This window comes from Pseudorca crassidens, chromosome 2 (assembly GCF_039906515.1).
Source record: "Pseudorca crassidens isolate mPseCra1 chromosome 2, mPseCra1.hap1, whole genome shotgun sequence".
NCBI classification, from domain to species: Eukaryota; Metazoa; Chordata; class Mammalia; order Artiodactyla; family Delphinidae; genus Pseudorca; species Pseudorca crassidens.
Window position 1 is genome coordinate 73,686,769 of NC_090297.1, and position 13,481 is coordinate 73,700,249.

The following is a 13,481-nucleotide window of genomic DNA, read 5'->3' on the forward strand; positions in this document are numbered from 1 at the left end:
TTTGGACTAAGTCTTAGCCAGAATCTTGGCTGCCAAAACCCCAAGCCCCATGTGACAGCTGCTCCACCGAGACCGTGCAGACTGCCTCCCAGGTAGTGAATGGGCTAGAATCGCCTGCTTTATTCCTCTATGAAAGTACTTGAGGGGTTGGGCTAAACACGTGGCGATGAGAGGGAAAAGTGATGTGAGAGCAGCTCTGCTTCCCAGAAAATTGGAATAGAGTCCATGTGACCCTCCATAACGAAATTACAAAGTGTTTTGATACAAATTACCTCACAGGTGTTTGCAGCTCAGGACAGCCTGCTCCTCTGCCAGTGCTGAGAGGAGCAGGTGAAACAGGAAGCCTGGTTTTCTGCATATAATTTACAATTCTAACCACAAAAAGACATCTATTGGGCTGCACCCTGCAGGCCTGCAAGCCTTGTAATTGCCCGGCCTTGAGACTGAGGAAAGAGCCGGGAGACAGTGACAGAGGCATCAGTGGCTTATTGGGTAGGGGATAGGGGGTCTTAACACGTCCAAAACAAAGGGTCCACCGCATCCGGCAGACGGCAGGCAGGACATGGCGGCAACCTCCGCTTCTTGGGGGAGAAGGAGGCTACCGTTTATAGGGGGAATTGATGTCAGGTTGGCTTATCACTTACCTGGGAAACCAGCAGCTGGGGCAGGGGGCAAGCATGTAGGCAGTTACTGATTAAGCCCTATGATTCATAGGATTGGATGGTCACGGGAGTGAAGCAGGGACTGGCTGAGCAGGGGACGCACAGAGAGCAAGAGAACAGCCATCTGGAGGGGCTGACCACACGCTCCATCCCCACGCACCCTGCACGGCCCTAACCATCTCGGTCTGCCCCTCTTCTGCAGTACCCCTGGGGTCAGGTGTGTAGAGGTACACTGCAACCAGATGCCGCAAATGCAGCACACACGCCAGCAGCTAAGGAGTATCCACAGGAAGCCTGGCGCTTATGTCAGGTGTCCCTGAAGTCCAGAGGAGGACGACAACAGCGTCTCACTGTCGACCCAGAAATCAGACTCGTTTTCAGTGAGGCCACCACTGCTGCCCAGTAGGAACAGATTCCCTCTGCTCAGACTAGGGACGAAATGTGAGATGTTTAACAGGCACGATACCGGGAAGATCATGACCGTTAAGCGACCTACAAGCAGTAACAGCGTTCTAGATGACACCACCTCTGCCTGTGCTCTTGTCCTGGCCGGCAGCGCCATCCCGTCTGTCCGCCCTCAGTGCCCACAGCCGGTGCCGAAGCCGGGAGGGGCAGTGTAACAGCAGACCACAGGGTTAACACAGCGGTGCCTTTCTCAGTAGGGCCCGGGTTACTTACCTCAGTAGTCTCGGCTGGGGCCAGGCAGAAGACAGGGGAAACCGGCAAGTCCTTCCTAATCCTGTTACCCACAGGGTGGCAAACTCAAACCACCGGGGGCTTACCTGCCAGTCCCAGGGCCTTTCCGTGGTGGGTTCCCCTGGGCGTAGATCCTGTGGCCAGGGCAGAAGCGAGTTATTGTCCTGACCAATAGCTGGCGGTGGTCCTTCCATGGTCATCAGTTGAACTTGGATGATGTGGACTAACTGCCTCTGGGTTAACATGGCGGAGGCACTGGGAGAGTTGCTCCTGGGGTGTGTCCCTGTGTTGGGAGCCTCAATTGTTGTTGAAGTCGCCCATTCCTCCTTTCGATTAGCCCGGCAGCGGTGGGGTCTTAAGGCAGGTGGAAACGCCAGTGTATGGTGTTTTTATCAGCCCATTTCTGAACTTCATGGCCAGTAAAGTGGGTTCCTTGGTCACTCTCAGTGTCCATGGGCATCCTGTATAGTGTGCATAGCTCTTTTAGACCACAAAAAGCGGTTTTTCTCGTTGATGACTTGGGTAGGCCTTTTGTAACGTCTCCCACCTGTTGTAAGGCACTGTAGGCCGCATATGGCTGCCGTTCCATCACACTGTATCCTGGCTCTGCCCCCTTCCAGAGCTGGGGCTGGAAGTCCAAGGGCACCTATTGTTTTGCCGTTGCCACAAGCCGCAACCAAACCCTTCCAGGTAACTGGCCACGTCCATTTCACAAGCCTGTCCCCGAGTAAAGCCTCTGTCTGTAACTGTTTAGGAGTGGTGGGTCAGGGGTTTGCTTGTGTTTTGTAGATAATCCAGGTTGTTGCATTTTGTCTGTGTTCACCAGCCACCCCCATGCAGTCAGATGAGCCATGAGCACAGGGCTGGAAGTATCGTCAATGTAATGGAAGAGAAAGACATCTCTCATGGTGGTCGGCTGCCACAGGGCCCCGCATGCTAGCGGACGGCCACCTCCGGGGTACCCCCTCAACTTTCCGTTTCCTGTCCTTAGTTCCTGACATCTTGGTGCTCACAGGAATCTCCTTGGCCTCTTGGCTGACTCGCCAATTGTTGGGCTGCACCAGCAGGACTGCAAGCCTTGTAGTTGCCCAGGCTTGAGACCAAAGAAAGAGCCCAGCAACAGAGACAGAGACCTCAATGGCTTATTGGATAGGAGCTCTTACACATCCAAAACAAAGGGTCCTGGAGCAACACCCTACCATGTCTGGCAGATGGCAGACAGGACATGGCAACAACCCTCACTACTTGGGGGAGGAGAAGGCTACCATTTATAGGCGGAATTGACATCAGGTTGGCTCATCAGTTACCAGGGAAACCAGCAGCTGGGTCAGGGCACAAGCACATAGGCAGTTACTGATTAAGCCTTATGATTCAGAGGATTGGATAGTCATGTGAGTGAAGCAGGAACTGGTAGAGCAGTGGACTGAGAGGAGCTGGACGCACAGAGAGCAAGAGAACAGCCATCTTGAGTGGTCTGACCATACAACATCCTTCACAAAACAGTAACCTGGTCCTTGAAATTTTCACAGACTACAGGCTTTCCTGCCACACACCTAGGATATAATTTCCAATAGCTCATTTGCAACTCATTACAATAAATGTTTTAAGAACTCAGGAGAAGCGAAATGCATATATGTATAAAATAAGCCACAATTTCTAAGAATTCTGCTCTTCTTCTCTGAAACAAATACAGTGTTTCTAAAATTTATATGACCAAAACATATCGAGTAAAAAGGGCCTAATTAAGTTTTTTCTTTTTTTGTTTTTCTTTTAGGAAAAATCATGTTAGAGTCTAAATTCCTCTTTGCAGAGAATTATCAAATCAGCAGAGGAATAAAATGTACTAGCCATTTGGCCATGCAAGTTACATGATGTAGAAGCACATTTTGTAACATGAGTAGTCAATATAGCACAAAACATTCCTTATCACATTACTTCATCCTTCTTATCTCATGTTCTTTGCAAGTAGGCAGCAGCTCTAGAATGGCCTGTGGCAACTTCTACGGTTTGCTGCTCTCAGACCTCCCATCTCTCATCTCACCCATAAAGTCCAGTGATGACTTTCCATGTAAGTCTAACAACAAATGAAAAGAAGGCAGGATTTTTCATTTAACAAACACAGAAATTTCTATGTGTCGGGCATAAATACTACCATTGCTCTTTACAAACATTAATTCATTTAATCCTCAAAAAAACCTATCAGGTAGGTTCTATTTTCATATCCATTTTACAGATGAGGAATCTTGTCACAGAACTAGTAAGAGATGGAGCCAGGATTTAAATGAGTTTGTGCAATCAAACACGGCACCATACCGCCTTAAGTAGCAGTATCATAAAGGTGAATGCAGAATTATCAAATAATACTAAATACTCTTAGGTAAGTATTTATTAAAACTGAAGACAAAGGGCTTCCCTGGTGGTGCAGTGGTAGAGAGTCTGCCTGCCGATGCAGGGAACACGGGTTCGTGCCCCGGTCCGGGAGGATCTCATGTGCTGTGGAGCAGCAGGGCCCATGAGCCATGGCCGCTGAGCCTGCGCATCCGGTGCCTGTGCTCCGCAACGGGAGAGGCCACAACGGTGAGAGGCCCACGTACCGCAAAAAAAAAAAAAAAAAAATGGAGACAAAAAGTTTAAATAAATAGAGATTTTTAAATGGAGGAAGGTTATCTAGAATGTTCATGTGCGCAAGTTTTTGTCATGGATTGCTAAAATTATAGTTTATGAAGCTTTATGGTATATATACAACAGTAGTGTTAGATAACTGATACAAAGATAACCACCACTCAGATCTGCATACATATTTAAACCATCAGTTAAATTTATTACCCTGATTATAAAATTAATAAATGTGAAAACCACATGACAAAAAAAATAAAAATCACTCATAATCCCCCCATCCAGAAATCATCATTGCTGATATTTTCATAAATATAGTCTCTAGTCTTTCTATATGTATATTCAACCACCTGGGTATTGACTTACCACTTACTAAATGTGGCTCTTTGTGCCAAAGTGATGCATTCTTCAAAGACAAACCATTTACACTTTTTTCAGTGCCTCAGTGTATACTAAATATTCTTTAAGGGTTGTAAAAGTCATAAAACCAATACATTAAGATTACAAAAGTACTTTTAGAGTGGAAATGTACTCCCAATGATACATATGCTAGAGCATTCTTAAGGACTTAAGTATTCGTCTAATTGAAGTCACAATGGTGATATTTTTCAAAATATGATATTATCATTACATTTTCTGCATTACCAAGGAGCAAGTTTTAGCACCAGTAGGATGAAAACAATGCTGACTTCTTAAATTTGTGCACAAAATTAACTGGTATCACACCTCCATTGATTCATGATTATCTTCTTAATGAATGGATTTTAAAACTTCTCTAAGATAGGAAGGAACAAGACCACTGAAATATTGATTTATGATTATTCTAATACTGCTCAGCATTTGTGAAGTAAACTGTGTCCACAAAGCATGTTATAATTACTCATTCTGAAACACCTTGCTGAGCTAGTATAGAAGAATTCTTTCATGTAGGCATGAAATGAACGCTATAAATCAACATACTAGTTGAAATTTTGCAGGTCTACACACTATGATTTCCAGCATCACAAGTGGCTTAAGGAATGCCTCAACTGAGAATGGACTCCCACTGGTGGCCACAATGTTACAGCTTTGAAGTCAGCTTCCTCTTGACTGTACCAGTAATTCTGCCATATGGATTGTCTAATGGTAGCAAGACCTGTAGAAAAACCACATAGTAAATTCAGAGGCATTAAAACAGACCTACCCTTTTTTCTACAAATCAATATGAAATCAACAACAAAAAACAACTTGCTAAGCAGGAAACTGTATAGGCCCTACAGCAGTTACTTCAAGCAAGGTAATACCTTACTTTTCTGGCAATAGTTGAGACATGAGGCGATTTTCCAGAAAATTAAAGAGTTGTTTGAAAAATTTTAATCATCAGGGTATAAATGTTTCTCAAATTCATTACATTTCCCTGCTTTTTAAACAGAGTGTGGTGAACATAATATGGCCTTTGCTTAATGACTCGCTCTGAACGCCAATCATTGTCAATGCTAAATACTGCCATGCCCTCAGGAACATTTGAGGTCCTCAGGGCTCTTAGCCCAATGCTAAGTGGCTCCAGACAGCTGTGCATTTACAGTTCTTCTGTCTTCCCACCCTGTCATTTGTCACTTCTCTGCTGTTTTCAGTGTGTCCTGACTCACTGAGGGCTTCTCATATGTTGCCCTCACTATGTACACACCTGCTGAGTGAGGGCCCGAGAGTGGCTCTGGCCGTCCCCAGAGAGCAGACACAGACGTGGGGACAGCTTGTTCAGCCACTCGGGTGCCTTTATGCGGAGCCCTGGCCCAAAGGGACTCGGGCCTTCCTGTCTCCAGGTCTCCAGAGGAAGCTTCGTGTCTTACTTCTTGAGCAAAAGACACTGTGGCCTCAGTCTGCTGGCACACCTTCGAGCTAGGATCACTGCAGGCCCGAGGCATCGGGGGCTCTGGGAGACCCTTCTCTCTCCATCGGGGCTCCTGAGCTAAGCACTGCTCTAGTCATGATGCCTGACCCTTTCTCTGTTTGGGGCCCATTGGTTTCACCTTTGTTGAACATGGCCAGGTCCCTTTCCTGCCCTTTAGAAAGTAATCAGTCGGGACTTCCCTGGGAATCCACCTGCCAAAGCAGGGGACACAGGTTCGAGCCCTGGTCTGGGAAGATCCCACATGCTACGGAGCGACAAAACCCGTGCGCCACAACTACTGAGCCTGCTCTCTAGAGCCCGCGAGTCACAACTACTGGGCCCGCGCACCACAACTACTGAAGCCCACGTGCTCTGGGGCCCCGTGCTGCAACTACTGAAGCCGGTGTGCCTAGAGCCCGTGCTCAGCAACAAGAGAAGCCACTGCAATGAGAAGCCCGCTCACCGCAACTAGAGAAAGCACATGTGCAGCAATGAAGACCCAACACAAGAAAAAAAAAAAAGTTCTGGAAATGTATAGTGGTAAAAAAAAAAAAGTAATCAGTCAAAAAAGTCTTTACATTCTAATTAACAGCATTCTGGGAATCTACATCCTCTCCTTCCTCTGAAGTAAATAGTGTTGCCTCTCCTTCAGCTGAGTGCACAGCAAGTGGGATCAAGATTGCACTCCTCTTTAACTCAGGGCCCTATACCAGCTACACCTGGCACCCGAGCATGACCTTAAGTACCCAGCACTCCTCCCCAGCCTCCAGCTCCAGCTGTAATGGTACAGAGCCTGATGGAGCCATCAACATAATTTGCAGAACAGAAACAAGGTACCTGGCCAGAGGAGCTGTGACTAATAAGGCTCCTGGATCAGCAGGCCCAGAATGTAGGACCTTTTGGACTCCCTTCATTGGCCTTTATCCACCAAAGGATATGAGCAGCAGGGCCATGGTAATAGACAGTCCCTTCCTATCTCACTCCCCCTACACACGAAAAGCAGCCAATAGAATGGTGTTTTTTTAGCATTCTAGAAGCCCATGGGAAGATGGATCAGATAGAGAAAACCTGCCATTCTGAGAGTGGTCCAGCTGGGGAAGGGACAGTTCTGATCTCCCAGGACTGACCACAGCAGGCTACCTGTTGGGACTTCAGGCTGGCTAGTCAGACACACTGACTTGACTTAACCTTTTGCATGGCTGAAAACAAGTCAGGGTAAGTGCTTTTTTCAAGGCAAGGTTTCCTTTCAAAAAATGAACTTCCTCATCTTGCCTGCGGTAATGGCAACTAGAAACACAAATATCTTCATTTTTTGTGTGTATAATGTATTCCACTTAAATTGACTACTTAAAAGTTAAAGATGATAGAAGAAAATGAAAATAGAATCTTTCTTTCCTCCTCATTGCTTCATGATAGAAGAATAATGGAGCTGTGACCTTCTGTGGCAATTTTCAGAGAAGTAGATCTCAAAGCTATTTCCTTGGGCACACTGTTCTTTCTTTGTCTTTTACTCTCTGCAATTTCCAACCTTCCTTTAGAAGTATTCATCCACTTCTAGCATGCTCCAGCCTCAGATAGTGAAAGGCCAGAGTCTAGGAGGGCTCTGAACAGTGGCAACTATAAATGTTCCAAAAGCAAGAGCTGTTGGGGATAGTATCATCCCAAGTTTATAAAGAGGGGTAAAGAGGGGTAAAGACTGAGTGGGGGGAAACGTGCTTTAAATATGTTTGAAGTTCTCTTACCTCTTCCCTGTTGATCAGTCCCATTTGGGACATGTCTATGGTAAAGTAGTGAATATTTGGCAGGCTGATTTCCATAGCTTCTATCTGAAATCCACAACAATATGCATTACATGGGGAAACTGTGAATCTGTCTCCGTTACTCCTTCCCCACAACTACCCACTAGCTCATTACTCAGATTCTACCTGTCTCTGAGATGTTCCTCTGATGTTCCTCTACTGCTTGACACTATTCTCTCCTGCTAGTACTATTATTAAATGATGGACCCACTCTTCTCTCTGTGTATGAAATCCGTTTCTCAGAAAAGTAAAATCTCCTTGGGTCAGAAACCTGGGACACGTGCAGCATCCAACTGGCCTCCTGGTGCTGGCTCGTCAGCCTCTTAAATTCCCTCTCCATCCATTCCCTCCTCTCCAGGCTTGTCCCTAACATTTGCAGGTCCTGGAGTAAGAGTATAATTGGACGTCCCCATAACAGATGTTTAAAGACTTAAAAGTTATGAATCAAGCTAAAACACTTTCAAGTGAAATATATTCTGTCCCTCTAACTTGACAAATATTCCTTCATCACAATCTGGAAGGTCAGGATCGAATTTAAAATTCTCTGATTCCTTGTAGCATCATGCCAGGACCTGGCATCATGGGAAGAGCCAGCCCTCAGCCCTGGCCATCCCATCTTCTCTCTTGGACTCATGTGGGTGGTTACCCCAGCTTGCATGTCAAGGCCCATTCATACCTCTAGCAAACATCTGCCCCTTTTCTCACTCTCGGGCTTAAGGGTACACTGATGGCATGACCTGCACTCTAGGGGATAAATCTGGGGAACAGGCTTACACAGGTTCTGGGAGTAGTCTCAGGGTTATTTGGGCAGGACGTTCTGGGATGTAAACATCCAGAGAATGGTCTAGAAGGGGAAGCACGGGCTCCTGAAGTGTTTGTTGCCTTGGTCCCACCAACTCCTCATCCAGCGGAGAGAGGCGTAGCTAAAGGAGGGCTTGGAGGGGGTGTGTGGGCCGTGGCAGGAGTCCCTTGTGCCCAGGTCTAAGGATGGCACTGTTCCTCTCCATCCCATCATGGCCTTAGTTCACATCCTCATTGCCAGTTTTCTGCAACAGCCTCCCAACAGGTCTCCTTGTCTATGGCCCATCATCCCTTTAATCTATCACATGTCTTTCAGAGTGGTCTTTCTAGAGTGAAAATCTGGTAGTGCCACACCTTGCTTAGATCCCGCAGTGGCTCCTAAGAGTTTTCAGGGTAAAATACAGACTCTACAGAGAAGCCCACAAAGGGCTTCCCAATCTGCTTCCCAACTCATCTCTAGGCACATGGAAAGACTTTCGCTCCTGGAGCTTCACTTGTGGCAGAGCCTCAGCAGTAAATGACTGTTCCATGTTGCCTCCTGTCTCCATCCCTACCCCCTCCCTCACCCTTGAGTATGAACTCAGATAACCCCTACCTGTCCCTTAAGACTCAGCTCAAATACCTCTTCCTCCAGAAAGCCTGGCTTGCACTATCCCTTACACTGGAGTTAGGTGACTTCCTCTGAATTTCCATAATATTCTATTCTCTATTGAACTGTAAGTTTAATTATTTTCTTCCTTTACTTAATGATGAACTCTTTGAGGGTAGGGAGGATGTCTAATTTATCTCTGATTTCCTCATGTGCTGACAGAGACATAATAACCATTCAATAATATCGAATGGATGGATGGATGAAATCTCTCTGCATTTATCCTTCATTCTCTGGCTCTCCTGAAACATAGACCCTTGGGATAATTACCCCTCCTTCGGGGCATTTGAGTGTCCTAAATTGTAGCAGGTTGAAGAGACTCAGAATTTTCAACAAAACTAAAGAACTACAGCAGTGGCCTGTGTTTTCAGGTCAGACAGATTTTTACTTTTTTTAATTCTCTTCTCACTTTCTATAACAAGCTTTTGAGCAACAACAGATGTCATTTTTCATGTGTCTTCCACTTTCTTATTTTAACTCTCTTTCTCAGAGCTGACAGGAGACACAAGTTCTCTCAGTCCTCGGAATGGCAAGTGACAAAACCTACCTCAGGAACCTGGTTCAGGGAGAGCACCTGGATGTCATAGAGGGTCTTCTGGATACAGGGCGAGTACTCGCCTTTGTCATAGGGTCCAGCAAATTTCTTCAGGACAACGTCCCTAACAGTGTCCCTAAGACACAGAAAAGAGAACTGAGGGCCCTCACAGGGTGGTCTTTGGGGAACATATTATGAAGCTAAGAAGCGGTACCCTCTCTGTCTCCCCGAAAACAATTTTATTGCTGGTTTTAGAGAGGATTAATATCCTGTAACGCCAAAAAGAAAAAATAAAAAAAACCCTAACTTCCCATTTCCCTACACACACACACACAAGTCAATAAACCTATTGAGCATAACTAGGTTATCTTCATAATCTGGCACCAGGGCCCAGTGGGCCTTCCAGGGTGTTTCCCTCCATGCTGGAAGAATTTTTGAAGAGGACTTCCTAGTATTCTAATCTGCTTGGTTTGGCCCGTTGCTTGAATTGCTGCATTTTCAGGGGTATTACCGTGTCAGGCTGTGTGCTAAGTATTTTATGTAATTACTTCATTAAATTCTCTCAATATACCAGAGGCAGGTACTATTATTATCTCCAGTTTAGAGATGAGGAATCTGAGCTAAAAGTTAAATGATCTACTCAGTCCCCCTCCTTAGTGGGAGGCCCAGCTTGTACCCCGACTGGCTCAATTTCGTGCTCTTTTCAACATAAATACATCAGACTGCTGCCCATGGGGAACACTTGAAAAAAGGAGAAAAAAAGATTGAGGTGAGGTTCTCTTCAAGCATTTCCAACCTATCACATAATAAAAGGAGCAGAGTAACACTCTGCCCGTGGGAGGAAGCTACCAGGGGGCAGATTCCAGCTTATCACAGGGTAGAAGTTTCTAACAATTAGAGCTTCAGCAAAGGAATGAGATACCTGCTCAAAAAGCAAACTGGGATTCAGAGGCCTAATCACTGCTTGTTGAGGATGTTAAAATAAGAGTCACACCTTACAATGCTAAAGCATTTATCATTTATAAAATGCTTCTGTAACTTCATCTCATTTTGAGTTTAGCCTAGGGTGGCCACTTGTCCCAGTTTGCCTGGGACCAAGGGGGTTCCTAGGACATAGGACTTTCAGTGTTAAAATCAGGAAAGTCCTTGACAAACTGGGACAAGTTGGTCAGCCTGGTTTAGCCCTCTCTGCATCTGCCATGAAGTAACAAGGCCATTATCCTCATTTGATCCCGTGTTTCTTAAAGTGTGGCCTTTGGTCCAGTAGCATGAGCATCACCTGGGAGTTTGTTAGAAATGCATGTTCTCAGGCCCCATTCCGGGCCATAGAATTAGAACCTTTGGGGTTGGGCTCAGTGATCTGCAGTTTAATAAGCCCTCCAGGTGATTCTGATACACAATCATGTTTGAGTACTACTGATTTAGTCAATTAAAAAACAGAGGATCAGGGAAATCAGGTGGTCTGCTCAAGGTCATTATAGCTAATAGCATCTTAGCTAATAGTGCAGATTTACTAACTCAAAGTAAGACCAGTATTCTTCCTGTTATCCATCAGAAGGGGTGTCTTACAATGGGGAGGTGGAATTGAATGGCTTCCAAGTTTCCCTTTCAGATGGAAGACTCCATGAACTCTGGGCCCCTGGAAAAGAGGGTGGACACTACCTCCACCAGCGCTAGGCCCTAGCACTCGTTCGTACCAGGTGGCCTCGAAGTCCACGTCTCTGTCCTGGTGGTAGCGCCACTTGCAGTACACTTGGGTGGCAAAGCACCGGTCCTTCACCTCAGGGAGGGTGGTGAACTGGTCCCTGATGAATCCTTCAAATCCGGACTGGGTTGTTTTCAAGACTTTGAGGTCTTTGATTCCAGAATTAATGACTGGAGGTCCTGTTTTACGTCAAAAGGTAAGAGGGGATGAGGTCATAAAGAAAACAGTGCCTTGTTACTGCCTAGCCCTGAGGATCCTGGTCATTAAAACACGGCACACTCCATTTGTACAAAGAGCTACATCACTGCCTGTGTTTTCTCTCTCCCTGCCTCCTCTGAAGTCCACATGATGAAGACGGTGTGCCTTTCCTTCTCTCTGAATTCCACAACTCCCTGCCTTCTCATGCCCTAGGAGAACTTATGGTCAGAGACTAAACGTCCATGCTGTGTTGAAGCCCACAGGAACAAATACCTTTTTCTCAGCTATGTGCAGAGGTATCTTCTAGGCCAATTACCTTCCACATTTTGAGCTCCATCTCATTCAGCAGGCAGTCATGCTGGAATGAGTTAATAAACTCAAAAGCAGCTCCTCTGTCTGCTCTTGTGACGCCCTTTACTGGGGGTGGTCCTCATGCGGACTGTCTACACTGCTGATGGCTCCAATCACCACCAGACCCCTCAGTTCCCTTGCGTTTATGAACTCAGCAACACCAGAAAAATTCATGAATAGGTAGCATCATGGGCGTGGATGAGCCTAAATAGAGACTGGGAAGATGAGGTCAGTGACCCATGAGGTATAGATTGCCTATGTGGATTCTCATAAAGGCCTTTGTTTTTTGGCTGAACTGAGAAGGTGCAAAGTTGGCTTGTAGGGACCTGGGCAGGGTGGGCAGAGTTGAAAACAATGGAGGAGATGACATGGCTCTCCGGCCGTCCCTACATTACCTCATGAGGTGCATCAGGGAGGTGGAGGGGAGAGAGGCATAATCAATCTGAAAAAGCTGTTTACTTATGCCTGGCAGTTCTAGGTCAGGGCCCAGATGACAGGTAGGGTACCGAGTTAGTGAGGGGAAGATTCTATCTTTCTTTTTCTATGTGGAACACACTGTAGTTCCAGCAGTTTGGTGAAGCCTGAAGAACACATGGCACCAGGTGACACACTGGGAAGCCCCAGGGTACAATGTCTGTGGAAAGCAGCCTTCTTCCCAAGGAGGAGTGGCAACTGGCACAGCAAATGCTGGGCAGAGCCAGTGAGGCAGCAGTTGTACTCAGTGGATGCAAACTTCTCCCTGAGCACGTGTGAGACAGCCCTCCAGGCTGGGAGAAGGTAGGAAAGTTTGGCTGGAGAGGTACAGCAGTTTTGTAATAAGAGAGCAACAAGGTCAGGGAAATTCGGGAATTAACTTCACCATGGCCTTATTTGTATGTGCAGGCTGGTGAGGCCAGGACACTCAGGGGGCACTTGGGTACAAACTCCCAAAAGCATAGTCAAGGCAGAATGACTTAGATCACCTCTTTTCAGTCTTGAAATTAGTCCAGACTAATATCTGTGCTTTTTGACCTGTTGAATCTCAAGCCAAGAGCTGGAGGTATCAGGCATCACTATGTTATACATGGTCTTAGTTGAAGAATAAGAATGCAACCCACAATCCTCAATTAAAATCCAGGGCAGCTCTTAATAATCCAATGGTTTACATCATCCTGTGTGATTTCTATTGCTGTGGTTAACTCAGGAGTTGTGGACTTTCAGAAGTAGGTAAATAATGACTATATTTTGATATTTTCCCAACCACATGTGTGTACCTGCCAGAGAGAGCAGTGGCCATAGTTAGTGGTAGATTTGCTGATTAAATATGTGCTGATTAAATAAGGTGTTCTGGTCACAGTGTTCTAGGATAATGTGGTAAGAGAGAAAATGGTATTTTCTCAATTAGAAAATACTGAAGTTCTCATTGGAAGCTATATCTGAATCAGGATCAAGAGAAAGATACCAGCAATGATTTCATGCCTTAGGTTGGCTGGGTTTATCAGATTCTAAGTGTTATCAAGACACAATTCTGCAAAACTGGCATTTCTAACAGTGTAAAGCTGACCCAAGTGAGTCTTAAGTCTCAGACCCAAGAGAATTGCAGAAGCAATCAATAAGTAT

The 13,481-nt window shown here is 45.9% G+C and overlaps 1 protein-coding gene across 3 annotated transcripts in view; it reads right to left on the reverse strand.

Annotated features, from left to right (window-relative positions):
- Positions 1-3,992: 3,992 nt before the first annotated feature.
- LOC137218913 (uricase) overlaps positions 3,993-13,481 on the reverse strand; it is a 126,941-nt gene continuing 117,452 nt past the window's right edge. Inside the window, exons 6-9 of one of the 3 annotated variants that reach the window (XM_067726720.1) lie at positions 11,326-11,512; positions 9,641-9,764; positions 7,587-7,670; positions 3,993-5,109 (exon numbers count right to left, since the gene is read on the reverse strand). In XM_067726720.1, the coding sequence (XP_067582821.1) occupies positions 5,035-5,109; positions 7,587-7,670; positions 9,641-9,764; positions 11,326-11,512 (470 nt within the window). In that variant the 3' untranslated portion in view covers positions 3,993-5,034. The remainder of the gene's footprint in view (positions 5,110-7,586; positions 7,671-9,640; positions 9,765-11,325; positions 11,513-13,481) is intronic. The other 2 variants (XM_067726722.1, XM_067726719.1) reach the window with 2 other exon arrangements.